Genomic DNA, 16,173 nt, shown 5'->3' on the forward strand with positions numbered 1-16,173 from the left:
TCCAGTGGTAACATGCATCTTAATCTACAAGACAGATATGCACAATTCGTATTTGGTTGTCATGCTTCTTATCTCAGAGAATTACAAAGGAAGGTAAAATTTCTTGATATATATATATTTTTCATAATACCATTTATAAACTATGTAAAAAAATACACTAATTTTGAATTTCGTATGTACTTAATTCTCAGAAAAATGGTGATATGTTGTTCAACCAACGAATCAATATATGCAAAGATCGTGCATTTTTATTTGCAATGCGCACTCCACAAAATTCAACAGAATTAATTAAATCACTAATTTTGGCTTTCGTACTACAAGTTGATTGGTGTGAAGAGTGTTCGCACCTTCATGCAAGATTATCAAATTGAATGCATAATATTTGTAAGTATTTCATTTTAACAACATTCAATTACATTCATTTTTATTCATATATCATTCATTTTCTAATATAAATTTCTATTATTTTTTCAGGATCTATCTTCCGAAAAAAGGCAGTTTTTGAATGATATACACATTCTATCATATTTTAAACTATTGTTAGACAGATATTACATTTTAATTGTGTTGGTACAATTTTTTAACCTTTTTTCACCATTTTATTTTTATTTTTTCAATAATATCAGCACCGTGCGTAGCACGGGTATTCACACTAGTTACAGTGTAAGAGGAAATGAAGTGGCTATAAAATGAAAGGTATGTATTTTTTCTTTTTATCTTTCCATATGAAAAAAAAGTCAATACAAGTCTCACGAAACAGATATAGGAATGCTTTATTTCCGACTAAAGTCTAAAACTAAACTCATTGGTGATGGATATTTAAAATTTTTTTACTTCTTTGGATAAAATACAGCAAATCCTCCCTTAACCAACTCCATATCCCATTTTGCCCTTTTTCTGGTCCAATGCCACGGTTAATTCCCTTTAATTTTCAATCTCATTCAAATACTAATTGAATCCAATAGTTGTTGATTTTATTAATTTGATGGAACTTCCCTCAACTACCATAATTTGTGGATGGTAGATTTGCCTAAACCTCCTTGCCCTTTCTTCAGTTCAGAAAAGATCTAGCCAAGGAAACAAAAAAATTAATTATTTAATTAATTAATATAAAAGAATGCCTACTTCTGCTACCACTAAGGATTAGATGAGGTTGAATCGATGGAAATGTATTCTAAACAAGCCACTTTTATTTGAACCGATGTGTAAGCAAGTACTTTTATGTCTTCGGACAAAAGGAGAGGTTAATCTAAAGTTCTAAACAAGATAAGCTCTTAGGGAAATTCACATTATTGAGACTTGTTCCTCTCAATTAATTGATTATGATTAAATCAATCAATAAATTAAAAAATTTGGGGGGGGGGAGTGGAATAAAGATGTTGGTAGGGGAGTTTACTGTATTCTATTCTTTTTTTCTTTTTGAAAGACAAAAAGTTTGTTATTGTGACAAAAAGTTTTTGACTTTTCGGTGGCACAAATTTTACCCATGCTAGTTAGTTTTTTGGTAGGACAATCTAAGGGTGATATTGAGTCCAGTCGAGTTCGAGTATCGTCGTACTCAAGTTTGAACTTGATACCTAGCAGCACTACTCGAACTCGAGCTCGACAAACGATTAGGGTCGTAAATATTGCAAATAATCAACTTAAAAAGGTAATTTTATTATTTATAATACATTAATTAAATATTACATCGAATACTTGATAGAGCTTGACGAACTCTCGAATATATGATGTACATATTTGAACTTAACTCGAAACCTCAATCGAGTAGTTCGAGCTCGACTCAAACTCGTCATTGACCGAGTTCGAGTCAAGCAGTTGACCGAGTTATTTGCGAGTTCGAGTCAAGCTGTTGGATTGAATTGCACCCCTAGGACAATCCTTTTGCCTATTAAGAATGTCTTACCATGGACGTGAACCTCCCCTCCAATGGAAAGATTGGAGGATGCTCGAAAAAAATATGTCAATAGTCCAGCCTCTAGAACATATATAAAGAAAGAAAAAAAAAATCTTCATAGGCTAAGGCCTGCAAGATATCATTCTTGAGCCATCTGCCCTTTCTTGTTTAAACTTTTCTTTGCTCTTTCCTGCTGCTCAAGTATGAGGCACTGGAACGAAGAGAAAGTAGCCATACTGGCTGAACATAGCAACCGATAGGTGATATTGTGACTTTTTATTTCAATGGGTCCATGCCAATGTGCAAATTTTGTGTATTTGGGGCATTATACTACTGTTTAGGCTGTTGAACTGGTTTACAGCTTCAATATACTGCATTATTATTTATGTTTTGGTATTTCTGCTATTTGGCCATGTTTCTTTGCTGAGAAATATGTAGTGTTGGTCTAAAATCCATGCTGTGAATTAATACAGACGCAATAAACATGCTATCCAGTGACTAAGCCAAGACTTGAAATTTATAACTTACATTACAACACACCTTACATTATTCACCTCTCCATTAAGGGGGTGGAACCAAATACAAGCTCTGTGTACAAAAGAAAGAAGCTTAATAAAGAAATTTGCTGTCATTTCAGCTAACCAAACTTTGCCTAGGTATGTTTATGATTTGTCATCTCATGCTCTAGTTTAAGAGACGAGGAAAAGTCCTACCTATGATGCACCCTTGCACTAAGAAAGAAATTTATGTCTTATGCACATGAGACTTGCTTAAATTTGTTACAAAGAAATAAAGAACAGATACCTATTGAAGAGAACCATGCTCCTTTTCAGGAGCTGGATGCTATGAGTTGAATGCTACGCTTGAAAGCTTTTCCACTCTTCTGGCGGCTACTTTTAACCATCCTCCATTTAATGACAGCCCTAATCTTGCACCAACAAGCTTTAGGCTTTCCATTACTTGAGATACCGATGCCAAAACCAGAAGAAACAACACCAAATGCTTGATTTCCTGGTGCCATTAAAAAACCATTCTCCTGCCATGCTGATGTCTCAACCGGAAAGTTATCGTTGAGGACTAGTTGATCAGTCAAACCAAATGGCCCCAAAGAACCAGGGGAATCCCAACTGTCTCCACCACCAGTATGAATTTCATTGTAAGAATTAGTAAGACCAAAGCCACTGTTCAAAACAGAATTGATAGCATCCATCTGATGAGAAGTCCCAGCCCCAGAAACCTTGAACTGGTTGCTGTCTTCTACCCCATAAGTGTGTGCTGATGCAATTTCCATGTGGCCAGGGTTCACCTGCATTCCCACTTGATCTACAGGAAAGATGATTTTATGAACCTCCGAATAGAGACAATGCCCATAACATGATAATGAATTAAGAGGAGAGATCAGAAACTTTCTGAAGCCAGTGTTTCTACAGGCTGTAATCTGTAAAAAGCCTATAGTAAGTTCCAGTGCAACATAAAGAAGATAATGCTTTGTACCTAGGTACACTTCTGGAAATCAGTTATGCTAGTGTTCGTGCCCATCATGAAAATTGCGTGGACTTGCATGGCTTGTATGCTATTCATTCAACTGAAAACACAGGTTGCAGCCTTTTTCATTCATTTTCGCTTTCCAGAGGGGGTTAATCAAGATATTTCATAATTCACAGGAGGGTAGATAAAACGTGTCCATTTGCAAAACTCAAATGCAGAGTTGGAATTTGCCAATTTTCATGTGATTTCTTAGAATTTTCAGACAAAATGGTTTCAGAACAATTAAATGAACTTTAAAAGTGATAGTGAACGCTATTGTGTGGTGAGGAAATATATTGCAGTACCACATTAAGCATCAAATACTTCCCCAAATTACCTTGAGAAGGAAAAATAATGTAATACAGTTTATTACCTTGTCCAACTTGGAAACTAACGTTCTGTATGCTTGGGTTGCAGTAAGAGCCAGTTTGCAAATTCGGCAGCAACAATGGGTGTGCAACAAATGACTGGTCACCAAGGGGAACCAAGTAATTCAAATTTTTGTAGACATGCTGCTTCAAATTGTCAACCAAAAGCTGCCAATAAGATGGGGCAATGCAAAAGGTTAAACATCAAAGATGACAGTTTCAACAGGACAAGCACATGAACTACAAATGTGATAAATCAGAGCATCACTGCAAAAAGAACAAATAAGCTGTGAAAGTAGAAGGGTTGCAGCAAGATTTGAACGTGGGGAAGTGGATTGTATATCTTGAAGATATATTACCATTCTACCACACTTAAGTATGATTCTTATTTTTTTCATCATCAAAATTTTTTTGGTAGGAAGCAAAAAATTCTGTTCACCAGTGAGCTGAATAAACCTAGAAATCAAAAGAGTTTCTTTCTTTCTCTCTTTTCATCCCAGTTAAAATAATCAATTCATAGAATACTCAAAGCTACAGTGCAATTAGGTCTCAGTGCTGCTATTTCAGCTGTTGCCAGTTCCTGTGGGATCTTCTAATCCCTGAATGAAGAAATACAGTATTATTTGCCAAGACAGTCTACATTCCTTGGACATAATTTCACATCGTTGAAAGATCATTAACAATTATATGTAACTTCACATGGTTGAAAGATCATTAACAATTATAAAGTGACTGATATGGACCAAGAAGTGCCAGAATTGCATGCAACGTCACAGTTCTCAATTGAAATAAAGTAAGAAATGACAATAAATTAGGATTTGATTACAAACCTGCTCAGATTTATTGAACATATCTACAGATAGGTAATGTCCACCATCAAAATTTGCTCCTACAACGTCATAAATGGAATTGAGCACAAGAACAGTCCCATCCTCAGCCTTATACAGATAAAGCTCATTGTCGTCTAAAAGACAAGCGCTAGCATGCTCAATGATGGAGTTCCATGCCTTGCTTGAGATCTTATTACCACCGAGTATCTACATTAGCCATTTATAGGATTATAGGACTCAGCTAAAATAATATCAAACAAACCTGATACTATTTTAATATAATAGTAAACACACAGGCAAAAGCAGGAAATTAACTTACTTTGCGCAGTGAGCAAGGATTGGTGACGTACAACTGCAAGAGGCCTTTCACATTGCATATCCCGTGGGAAGTCAACCTTTTATGAGATGCACCATCTTTTGCAATCTTTTCCAATCGCCAAACTTCATCGTCTGATGATGGTGGATGATGTTTTTTGTATGCTGAACCAAATAAATAAATAAAGCAACAAAACTCAGACAAAATCCTCTATTGTTCCCATAATTTAAAAGACATTGCCCCGCTTTTGGGGAACAGGCAGAAGTTGTTTAATTATATATCCCCAGATACTGGATTTACATAGAGACATAATGCAACCTAACAATATGTATGTGCAGGAATACCACCCAAGTTGATGTGTTCTTATCCTTGATAAGGGCAACTAAAGGTTAACAAATGCGCTAAATTCTGCTGATGCATGATCTGAGATCTAGATACACATAGTCTAATTCTTACAAAATACAATACTTTAAAACATATAACAGAAAGTAGACCAATTTTTAATAGACCCATAGATGCTGAACAAGTGCATGTTATTTACCGATCCCAAAGGCCAGTGTCCTTTTCATTCTTTCTTATAGGTGGTAAGACGATGTTCTTTCTTATAGGCTTAGTCATTCTCTATGAAATTCTATATGCTGCCACTTAGAAAAGTGGTTTCAGAGTTCAGTATTAGCAAAGACCACGAGTCGCAGGAAGCATAAAAAATTGTCCATAACTTGCCAAGCTGATAGGTAACGATGATTTATCCCTATGTCGCCAAATGCTAAGAAGCATTTCATTGTTCAATAGATAATACCGTCAAGCAGAGGCAGTAGATGGATAATTACAGATTTATCAGTTATGAACCAGTCAAAAAATGTTTCAAATTTTTTCTAAGTTCAGATTTGTGAGAACAGAGAAACTTACACTCGCCACGATGATCCTTCACTTTAAAGGCATTACTCATTCCTTCCCTAATGCTTCCTTCACTTGAAATTGCTCCCACTCTAAACTTCCCACTCCTTATCCAGCTTGAGTTGTCCGTAAAGCTGACATCTTCAATATAACCCATCCCTTCCCTCAATGATAATACCACAGCCCCAGTCACCAGTGGCCTTTTGCCTGCTCGTTCTTGTATAATTCTGTTGTTAAACTCCTGCTGTGTCCAATCTTCTTTATCATCTTTGTTAAAATCACCATCAAGCACAACAATACTGACTTTTATAGAGGAAAGTGGTCCAGAGGTTATAACTCTCTTGGACATAGAATCACGCAAAACTACTTTAACCAGTGTGCTGTCCTCTTTCTCCACCCTACAACCAGTAAACAGGGTGGAAGGTAACTCATCATCAAAGTGCAACTGCAAGTTCCTTGATCCCTCAGAAGAACCAATCTGATTGAGCGGAGACCTTCAAAAGTAAATGTAAAGTAGATGAATGTTAGTGAATATGCTCAGCTAAAGCCGTATCTGGCATCTTAATGCCACAAAAACATCAGTTGTATTTGAAACTATTACTATCAAAAATGTATGAGCACACCAAAAAAAAAAGTGTCTTGAAAGGAGAAATAGCCAAAGCAGTAGTGAATGCGAAAACCAACCTCAGATAAGAGTTGATTGCACGTTGTACCTCCTGACTTACCTGTCAAAGCACAAGGGAACATTATAAGACATTGGTAAATAGCTGGTTAAACCTCGGGTAGAATAAATCAGAAAGCACACAACTATTAACAACTCTAACCTAGAAGAGAAGCAGGAAGGAAGAACTGCATACACAGAATTTGGATGGGACAGTCAAATCTTTAGATTAGTAACTAACACTCTTAACCGCAAGCTATATCAAATTCTCAACAAGGACCTCAGAACATAAAACAACTAAATCAACACAAGCTCAAGTATGTAGTTTTAACTCAAGACCTCAATTGTCATCATTAATAACCTATTCCTGAAGATTGAAGTCAGTGGATCCATTCAGGAACGGTGAAATTGCAACTATAAAGCAGCAAATCTCCAAATGTGAAACATAATGTTTGACCACGCTTTTCCTTTTTCTTTATCACTTTTGATTTGTATTAGTAAGGTTTTGGGGAATTGGTGTCAGTGGAATTACAAGGCTCAAAAACAAAAATATAACAGAAAAAGTATGATAGGGAAAGCCAATGAATACAAAAATATGCTTTACAAACAGTTTAACAAATAAATAAAGCTTGAAAGCCTAAGGACATGCTAAGCTTCATGTTCACAGAGGAAGAAACACTAAAAATGAACTGTTGCTATTATACTCCAATTACAATTGAATAGCAGCAACTCACAAATCGAAAAATACTCGATTTCTGTAAATAAATAAATGAATTATAAGCAAAAGGAGCCGAAAGCATACACAATTCCGAAGAAAAGGTTCCAACTTGATCACAAGTTCTTGCATAGAACTCTTATTCATATCCCTGCAAACACAACAAAGCATTTGGAAAAGGAACAATTAGTTAAGAACAATTCGGTGATAAAGAATATTCATTTACAGCTAAAATAACCAACCTGATGGAGGCATTTCTGCGCTTAGAGTCACGATTAGGGACATCAGAGCCTTCCTCACCCCCCTCCCAGAAGTATCGTTTCTGTACCATCAAAAGCCTAAGAAGAAACACAATCTAAACAACTATTTCCTCGAAATCTAAAAGCTGGCTTCCACCAGAAACTACCCAACTGTCAATGTATATTTATAGATACAGAAATTAGTGTGTCATTGATAAGAAACTGCCTAGAAGCTTCAATTTACCATTAATAAAATGCGGCGATGATACTAAAAGTCAAGCTTAGATTTGATCATATTACTCAAACACAAAAAGAACCCTTTAATGAATCACGGTGCAGTCATTACTAACACAAAGCAACAATTTCTGTGTAGTTGATGCAGGGACTGTTGTGTATTTGTACACACTGGCGGGCACACACTAGAATGTGTGATGGTGTTGCATCATAAATAGGCAAATTTTGATTTCTACACACACTCGCGGGCACACACAAGTGTGTGTATGGTGGTGTTGTACCTATGCTTTGTACTATAACCGAGTTCTTTTTCGGTCAGCCCATTGCCAAAGGTGGAATAATCAAAATTTCTAACACATCAGAAAATCTGAAATTTTAAAAATTCAAACAAATTCCGACCGCGTTAATTTGGAAATGTACTACAAAGTACAGGTCGAAAACACTCCTCCGCGTGGCAGTTTGTGGTTAATTTTCAAAAAGGGAATGAAACCGCTATCTATTTGGATTGAAATGAGGACACGAAAGGATTAAAAACAACGCGGGTTGCTGAATAAGACTCTGATAATGTGACTTGTGAGAGTGATCTTCTGAGAAACTTGCAGGAAGATTCCTCAGCAGCTTTAGCTAAACCGAAAGGAGAAAACTCATAAATACATACAACTCGGCGAGAAAGACTAGGAGTTGAGATGAAGACCCGTTTTGGTTGAGTAAAAACAACTGTTCAACTAGAAAACGACCTTTGAAGGAAGATGGGGGGAAGGGGGGGTAAGCCCTTTTAGACTTTTGGTAGTCATTAGCTCAAGTCAATTGCGAAGTCGTCTGTTTTTTTTGTATAAAATATGTGCCCAGCAAGATCGCAGAGGCAAGTTTCGAGTTTCGTTGGTGACAATCAAATATAAATTATTACTATGCCATTTGGGTCGTTTGAGAGATTTGAGGAGTTCTTAATGACAAATCCAAGATTCGAATTATCAGTTATTTGGTGGCAGTTTGTAGTTTGTCACCATCATCATTGGAGAAACTAAAAACATTTATACTTCTTTGTTCGTTTGTTCTACAATTGTTTGTGGGATAAGAATAAGAGGGCTGGGACACACAAATGGATGCACCAGCAGCACCACATGAGCTCCAGAGGCCCTTTTTTTTCTTTTTCTTTTTTAAGTATAAGTGAGAAATAGCGAATTAAGAGGATTAAAATCTCTCTCTTACATTTCTTCTTTCTATACAATCCAACCCATCTCCCCTTTGCCCTCTCCCACGAGCTTTTAGTTAGAGTCTAGAAGCTCAAAGTTTTAGAAGTGATAGGTTAAATTAATCTAGCTCCTTTTTTCTGGGAAAAGAATGGATTCTTTTATTCTATGAGCACAAAATAAGAATTGGGTCTGATTTATTTTGTTTGCAGAAGTTTAAATTTTGTGGATAATAAGTTTGGACAGCAATTATTTAGCAAATTTTATTTACTTGCATTATCGATATATTTTTTAATTTTTTTTATTTCACACACATCACGTAAAAAAGTACTATTATATTTTTTTTTAAAAATTATCTCAAATAATCTTCTGTCCGAACACACTTTAATGCTAGAATTGGTTTATTTACCTACCAGCCTATTTCATTTTTATAGGTGTACTCATCCTGTGCCCATCAGTTTGATCTAACACGTGCGCACTTTCTGGGAACGAGTCAATTTACTCAAGTCAACCCTTGTTTTTAACCAAATTGCGTTTGGTTTCTTAAGAGCTTCGGGCCTAAAAACGAGTATTGGAGAGTATACAGCCACTTGGAATAGAAAGGAACCAAATTTGGACGGTGTATTATTTGCCAAATTTTAGTTATTTGCATCGTAAACATATTTTTCAATCACTTTTTTTTTTTAATCTCACATACAGCATATAAAAAAAGTTCTGCAGTATTTTTTTTCAAAAAATTATCTCTAATAATCTGTTATCCAAACACACTTAACTGGAATTTCATCGAATGCAGTTACAATGCATCTAACTTTTTTTTGTTGGTCAATTGTCATCATATTTAATTATCTTCAGTTAACACCAAAATTCCCAAACTTGGATAAAAGAATAAGGTATACTATTAGGATTAATCTTTCCTACATTGACAGTGTTTACGCTATCAGCATTAAATGAATGACAATTATGTAAAATTTAAATTTGAAATTCAATTTTTGCACACATATCATCAGTCCAATAATGATAGTGTATACAGTGTCAGTGTATATAAGATTTACTCATACTATTAATCTTAATTATGCAAAAGCTAGTTATCTTGGATTCACAATCGCATGAAGTAATTTGGAGTCACGTACATGCAAATAAGAGTTAGGTTAATACAAGAAGGATATTCTTTAACCAAAGCTGTGCTTTGGTTGACAATTACAAGAGGCATGAATGCATGATTTTGTAGTAGCTGCTTGCTTTAGTCATTTGCTAATACTAGTGGTGTGGTATTAACTTGAGGAAAAAGGAAAGTGGGAAATACCATGGAAACTCCGGTCCAGTATTTGGGGGATTTTCTTGGACGGTGTTTACTAGGAAAAATCTGTCGCTAAGTAGCACATGGTAGTAAATTCGAGGAAGCTCTCTTCTTGAAGCCTATAGTCAGAATGTTTGTCTACCTATGGTTTGGTAGGCTTGTTTTGAACTTTGAGCTTCATTTATTTGGATGGTGATTTTCCGTAAAAAAAAAAATAGATTTTGGATGAATATTATTTTTAATCATTTTTTATTTTATATATATTAAATTATTATATATATATATATTATAAAAACTCTTAAAAATAGCAATCTAAACGACCCTGTTTTGATAAGAAATACAAATTTTTTTTTTGAATCATTGGAAAACTATTCTCATAATCCACGAATCATAATAGTATTACTAAATGGTCTATAGTCTATACATACTTTTAACTAATTTCCTCGGTTCCACCTATAAAGCCTTCCCTAAGATTGGCTGAGGAAACATAGAGGATAAATATACATTGAGAAATAAGTCTGTTTGGATTGTAAAATTTTTTCAAATTTTTTTTTGGTTTATATTATCAACATGTTTTCTCAATTATCTGTCCTTATTTCTAACCATCTTTTTTATTTCACATGAATCGCATCAAAAGAAATATTGCAATAATAGTCTAAAAATATATTAACGACGACGAAAACACAATTAGATTTGAATACAAAAGTTAGCGTTGGAAGTATAATATTATTACAAATTGATAATAATAAGGATTTGCAACCTTCTAAAATCATTTATGAGAGAACCCTCTATCTAGTTTCATGCTAATGTTAACTGCACCTTCTATTATTTTCGTGAGAAAAAAAAGAAGAAAAAAAAATCCTAGCTCCTGTTTGGTAAAAAATTAGAGAGTCAGTTTTTTGTTTTTTTTTTTGTTTTTACATTGAAATGTTAAGGACTACTTTGATGGTGTGATTGAAATATAAGGACCAAAAGTACAATTTTCCTCTAATATCTTAAGTCATCAACTGCATGAGTTGACTTGTGAGACGACTTTGCACTTAACTAGTAAAAGTCTTGGGCTAACTATTTTTGTTTTTGGAAGAATAAGAAAGAAAAAAAAAAAAAAGAATCTCCCGCCGGCAACCGGAGCAAATGTCGACCGGTCTAACACTGTCAGAATCCTCCTCCTCTGCCGCCGCCGCCGCCTTCACCAACAAAGACAATGCCGATGACCTCTACGCCGCCGTGGACATGGGCACGAATTCCTTCAAGCTCCTAATTGTTCGAGCTGACCCTTCCACTGGCCGCTTTCTCCCAATCGACCGCCACAAGGAGCCGGTCCTCTTAGGCCTCGATGCCACTACAACCGCCGCCACGGTCATTTCTCCTTCCTCCGTGGACCGCGCCATCGCCGCCCTCAGCAAATTCCAGCAAATCATGCACTGTCTCCACATTCCCTCCTCCCATTCCCGCTTCGTCGCCACCTCCGCCGTGCGTGAAGCCTCCAACCAGTCCGAGTTTCTCTTCAAGCTCCATCAGAACCTTAACCTCCACGTGGACGTCCTCTCCGGTCAAGAAGAGGCCGGCCTCATTTACTTCGGCGTCCTCCAGTTCATTCCGGTCGTTAACGATACAGTTCTCACTATCGACATCGGCGGCGGGTCGACTGAAATTATCATAGGTAAAAATGGGAAAACTTTGCATGCAATTTCGTTGAAATTAGGGCATGTTACTTTAACACAGCAGTTCATAGAAATTACGAAAATGCGGGAGCATGTTAGAAGTGTGATAGATCATTCAGGCCTAGTTGATAAAGTTAAGGAGTATAAGATTGATAAAGTGTTAGGTTCATCAGGAACAATTAAGGCAATTGAGGAGGCAGTATACAAAGGATATGCTAAGAAAAATGCAGGAGAAATTAAAGAAATTGATAAAAGGGATTGGAGATTTAATAAGGAGGAGTTGATTGAGCTGGTGGAGGGTTTGGGAGTAAAAGGGAAGAAAAGAAGGGAGGGATTTTTCAAGAAGAGGGCTGAGTTTATATTAGCAGGGGCGGTTTTATTGGAGGAAATATTTGAGGGGCTTGGCATTGAGGAAATGGAGGTATCTGAGTTTGCATTGGGTGAGGGTGTTATTGCAGAAATGTTGAGGAAGGTTTGTAAAAGATCTAGTGATTGGGAGGTAGATGTGCGGTGGCGATCTGTGGTGAGGCTAGTGACAAGGCTCAATAGTAAGAAGAGGATGAAGGCTTCTGTAATGTGTGCTGCGATAACAAAGGTACAAAGAAAATGCAGTAGTTGTTTCTGGATCCTATTCATCATTTGTTACACAGAAAAAATTGGTATGTTGTGGTGTGCTTGCTGATCATGGTCACAGGACATATTTGAAGGGATAAAGAAGTGGAATGAGGTTGATAATCAGCTAGTGGTATGCTTTGAGGACAAGGACCTTGAATATCTTGAAGCTGCTTGTTTGCTTCACAATATTGGTCTGTATGCTGGCAAGAAAGGGTATCACAAGCAATCTTATCAAGTCATAATTGTGAGTAATCCTTCTAGAAGTTCTATTTTGGACTTTTCATTTGCTAGCGTCTTGGCAGTTTTAGATTGCTATAGAACAGTAACACGATAGTTAAGATTTAGATGCATAAAACTATCAAATATGATGGTAAAATTTATCAAATTAGTCTGTTGTATTATGAAGAGCTTTATGATGTTCAATATTCATGGTGGAGGCATGTAGATGTAGTCATGATTAACGGAAATAGAATTGAATTGTCATGGCCACTGCTATCATATAAAAGATATAAGAGGAAGAATGGCTCTGGCTAAGTTCATTTTGAAACCTTCAGCTTTCCTTCTTCTATCAAGCGTTGAGTATCCTGACAATGCTTTGGAATATGCTTGTAGCTGTTGAAATCTCAAGCTTTTGGGTGGAGTCGTTTTTTATTTAATTATTCTTAACTGTGTTAAGTCCTATTCTGAGAAGCTTGAACTTACATACAGAATGGTAATCATCTTCAGGGGTACAGTGACAAAGAGGTTAAGGTTAGTTTTCTTTGCTTTAATGAAACTCTACTGTGACCTTTCTTTAAATTTGGCATGCTCATGGCACTTTTATCTGCTTTCAGTTAATAGGACTACTTGTGAAGCATCACCGAAAGAAAATTCCCAAGTCTGATGTTGATTTGCTGGAGGGGTTTGAAGAAGAGGTATCTGAGGAAAATTAATCCCAATTCCTGTCATGACGATGTTATTGTGTCTATTTAATACTTATAGCCTCTAACTTTAAATCTTAGGTGAAGCTTAAGTTCAGAATGCTTTGTGCTATACTACGGCTATCTGCCATTGTACTGCAATTTCAGTCTGTAGGCATTCAAACATTCAAATTTTCATGTTCTGATGAAGGTTTTAGGCTGGTAAGATCTGCTCGCTACTTTGTTATTTCTTTTGTTTGAGTTGTTGTACAGGTATAGCTTTACATGTTTTGGAAGTGTGCTATCCAAATCTACCAGCTATAGAAGTATCAATTGATTCTCATCTTTTGTTCATCACTGATTGTGCTTATGACAAATGCATAGTATCTATTTGCTATGTTGTGTCATGAGGAGAGTGTTCAGAGCAAATGTGATCAACCCAGGTTTCAGACAGTTATGCATCCAAGGGCTAAAAATAAAAACCGTAAGACTTCAGATGAAACTGCTGTAATTTTCTTCTCCAGTAATAGATGAGCTGGGTACTGCTAATGGTGTCCGTACTACATTTCAACAAATTGTGTTGGAAACTTTTTCCTTCTAACAGAAATATACAGTGCAAGTATGCCAAAAACTCCTCAGAAACAGCTTCAAGAATAAGACCCTAGCTCTGATTGTTTTATGCTGGTTCTTTGTCATAAATTCCCCCAGCATGCTAATGATTTTTATATTTCCATCCAATAAGGCTTCTTTGGTAGAAATTTTGAGCTGCAAACTGATTACTCTAAATGCAAGCAAAAGTCATTTCACAGACTGTGAAGCTCCTTTGAAGGAATTAGTACAATAGTGGTGATCAGCTAATTGATGATTAAAATTCGAGCATTCTTGGGTGAACGATAAAAACTGCAGGATGTGATGGCTGGCGCCCTTTTTTATTGCATAGTATTCTGCTTAGATTTTTTATTCTTTTTCCATGGAGAGGAGAACTAGCTCATTCATACTTCTATGGCTTCTTGAAGAGCCCTGGCTGCATGTATTTTGTCTTTTGATGATCAGTTGTTTGTCTTGTCATGATTTTGTTTAGTGGAGTTGATTACATCCATTCTTTCCAACTTGTGCTGTCTCAAGCATTTATTCTCTCGAAAGACATGACGATAGAGAATTTTGATGATTGATTTATACCAAAGAGATAAATTGGTGTTTCTTTTTGTTTTTTTACCTTAATATTATATATGTATATCAATTCACCAGAAGAAGAAAATAGAAAACCTAGGTCTTTAATCATGGTCATGAAAGTAAACAAATTGAGGAAAGGGCCAGAGAAAGGTGAACTACATAAACACATAGTTTATGTTGAAATTGTTGTCTTGAGCTATGGAGCTCTCTTGATCTTTCTGCCTGGTTTAAGATTTACAGTGTTAAGGCTTCTAAATGTTCTAGTTGATGGTTCTTAATGGGCAGGATTTGTTGATCAACTTTTTCTTTCACGCAGCAGCGAGAAAAGGGGGTACTTTGGAGCCATAAACGGGCTCTATATCATTGATTGAACAAACTACTTGTAAAGTTGGTCTCTCTTTGAGTTGTTTGCTTCACCTTGTTATACTACCTATAATAACTTGACACAATGATGCTCCAATGTTGACTAAGTGCGCCTTAATGTAATCTTTTACACACTTAAGAGGAAAGCTAACTCATTGACATGGGTACTAATAGCAAGGACCCATGTCATTGCTCTAAGGGGCCTTGCTATTTCTTCACGAGTGATGGAGGGGTATGCATTTAATTCTATTTGTGTTAATTTTCTGTGTAGACTTCTATGCCAGGGCAGTTTAGGAGAAATGTAACTAGAAATGGCAATACTTTTGATGTTTTCTTGACATTCTGGAATTGCAGGTTCTTGGTGAGGCAAGAAACCAACCTCAATCATCTTGTACTCTACATCCATTAGCAGGGGACCTCAAGGAAGAGATAGACAAAGAGGTGGAGAACTTCAGAATGGTAATGCAAATAGTCTCTTGATTGTGCAAGTTCGCTGTCTTTGTCTTATATTCTTTTCATAAAATCTTGCTTTGTCCTTAAGGTTTTTGCAAAGCAATTGTCAGTCATGATTCCTTGCAGCACTTGATTGTGGTCAGAAGATGAAGATACTTGCAAAACAAGGGATACATCACACTGGTAATTTGTAGGTTTAGCTGTTGTAATGATTACATAGATCCCGTTAGCATCTTTTTCTTGTAACCAGAAACTTAAATTTGGCTAGAAAACAGATTCTCTTATTCTCTTTAAATATGTAAATGCTGGCTGTCATATTCTAGTGTAATAGCAAATCCAACAGCGTACATTTTTCTCCTGCGAGTAATTTACCTTTTAAGAATTCTTTGTTCTTCCATTTGTTTTCCTCCTTCCGCCTAGTCCTGAAGTATATGCTATTAGTGTGGCAAGAGTTCTAGAAAAAAATGCTCCAAACTAAGAAGAATGCTGGTGGAAGGTAAAATTTCGCGGGTTCGATTTCCTTCGGTTGCATCTAGCCTTCATGATCCACAAACTTTCCACGAATTGGATGCTTTGAATACACAATGAACATCAGTGGAGACCTTGGAACAAGATTACTCTTATCTCTATGGGAAGCTTATGGAATTTAACTGCCTCCCGATCTCCATTATCCCAGATAATCATCCATCCCTCAAATTCCTTGTTCAAGATTCCAATTAATGCAAAACGCTGGTAAGAGAAAAAAGATTTTTTTTTTTTTTTTGGTTGGGGGGTTCTGCATCCTATTGTAACTTTCAGAATGTCTGTGTTGTGGTTACTGAAATTCCCTTTTGGA

At 36.2% G+C, this 16,173-nt stretch overlaps 2 protein-coding genes across 4 annotated transcripts; one reads left to right on the forward strand and one right to left on the reverse strand.

The window, feature by feature from the left end:
* Window positions 1–2,396: 2,396 nt before the first annotated feature.
* On the reverse strand, window positions 2,397–8,100 carry LOC113763845 (calmodulin-binding protein 60 D-like). Of its 2 annotated transcripts, none has more exons than XM_027307811.1 (8): window positions 7,454–8,085; window positions 7,299–7,362; window positions 6,520–6,560; window positions 5,848–6,329; window positions 4,942–5,102; window positions 4,623–4,829; window positions 3,798–3,960; window positions 2,397–3,220 (listed from the first exon to the last, which is right to left on the reverse strand). In XM_027307811.1, the coding sequence occupies exons 1-8, from the start codon at window positions 7,540–7,542 to the stop codon at window positions 2,727–2,729; spliced, it is 1,701 nt and encodes a 566-aa protein (XP_027163612.1). In that variant the 5' UTR covers window positions 7,543–8,085; the 3' UTR covers window positions 2,397–2,726. The 2 variants fall into 2 exon arrangements, with proteins under 2 accessions (XP_027163612.1, XP_027163613.1); XM_027307812.1 differs by lacking the exon at window positions 2,397–3,220 and adding an exon at window positions 3,229–3,335 and having other exon boundaries at window positions 7,454–8,100.
* Window positions 8,101–11,294: 3,194 nt separating this feature from the next.
* Window positions 11,295–15,691, forward strand: LOC113760395 (exopolyphosphatase). 2 transcript variants are annotated; one of them, XM_027302953.1, is made up of 7 exons: window positions 11,295–12,430; window positions 12,530–12,694; window positions 13,159–13,200; window positions 13,284–13,364; window positions 13,452–13,571; window positions 15,240–15,344; window positions 15,427–15,691. In XM_027302953.1, the coding sequence occupies exons 1-7, from the start codon at window positions 11,306–11,308 to the stop codon at window positions 15,469–15,471; spliced, it is 1,683 nt and encodes a 560-aa protein (XP_027158754.1). In that variant the 5' UTR covers window positions 11,295–11,305; the 3' UTR covers window positions 15,472–15,691. The 2 variants fall into 2 exon arrangements, with proteins under 2 accessions (XP_027158754.1, XP_027158755.1); XM_027302954.1 differs by having other exon boundaries at window positions 13,177–13,200.
* Window positions 15,692–16,173: the final 482 nt, after the last annotated feature.

Source organism: Coffea eugenioides, chromosome 2 (genome assembly GCF_003713205.1).
Source record: "Coffea eugenioides isolate CCC68of chromosome 2, Ceug_1.0, whole genome shotgun sequence".
In the NCBI taxonomy this organism is placed as follows: Eukaryota; Viridiplantae; Streptophyta; class Magnoliopsida; order Gentianales; family Rubiaceae; genus Coffea; species Coffea eugenioides.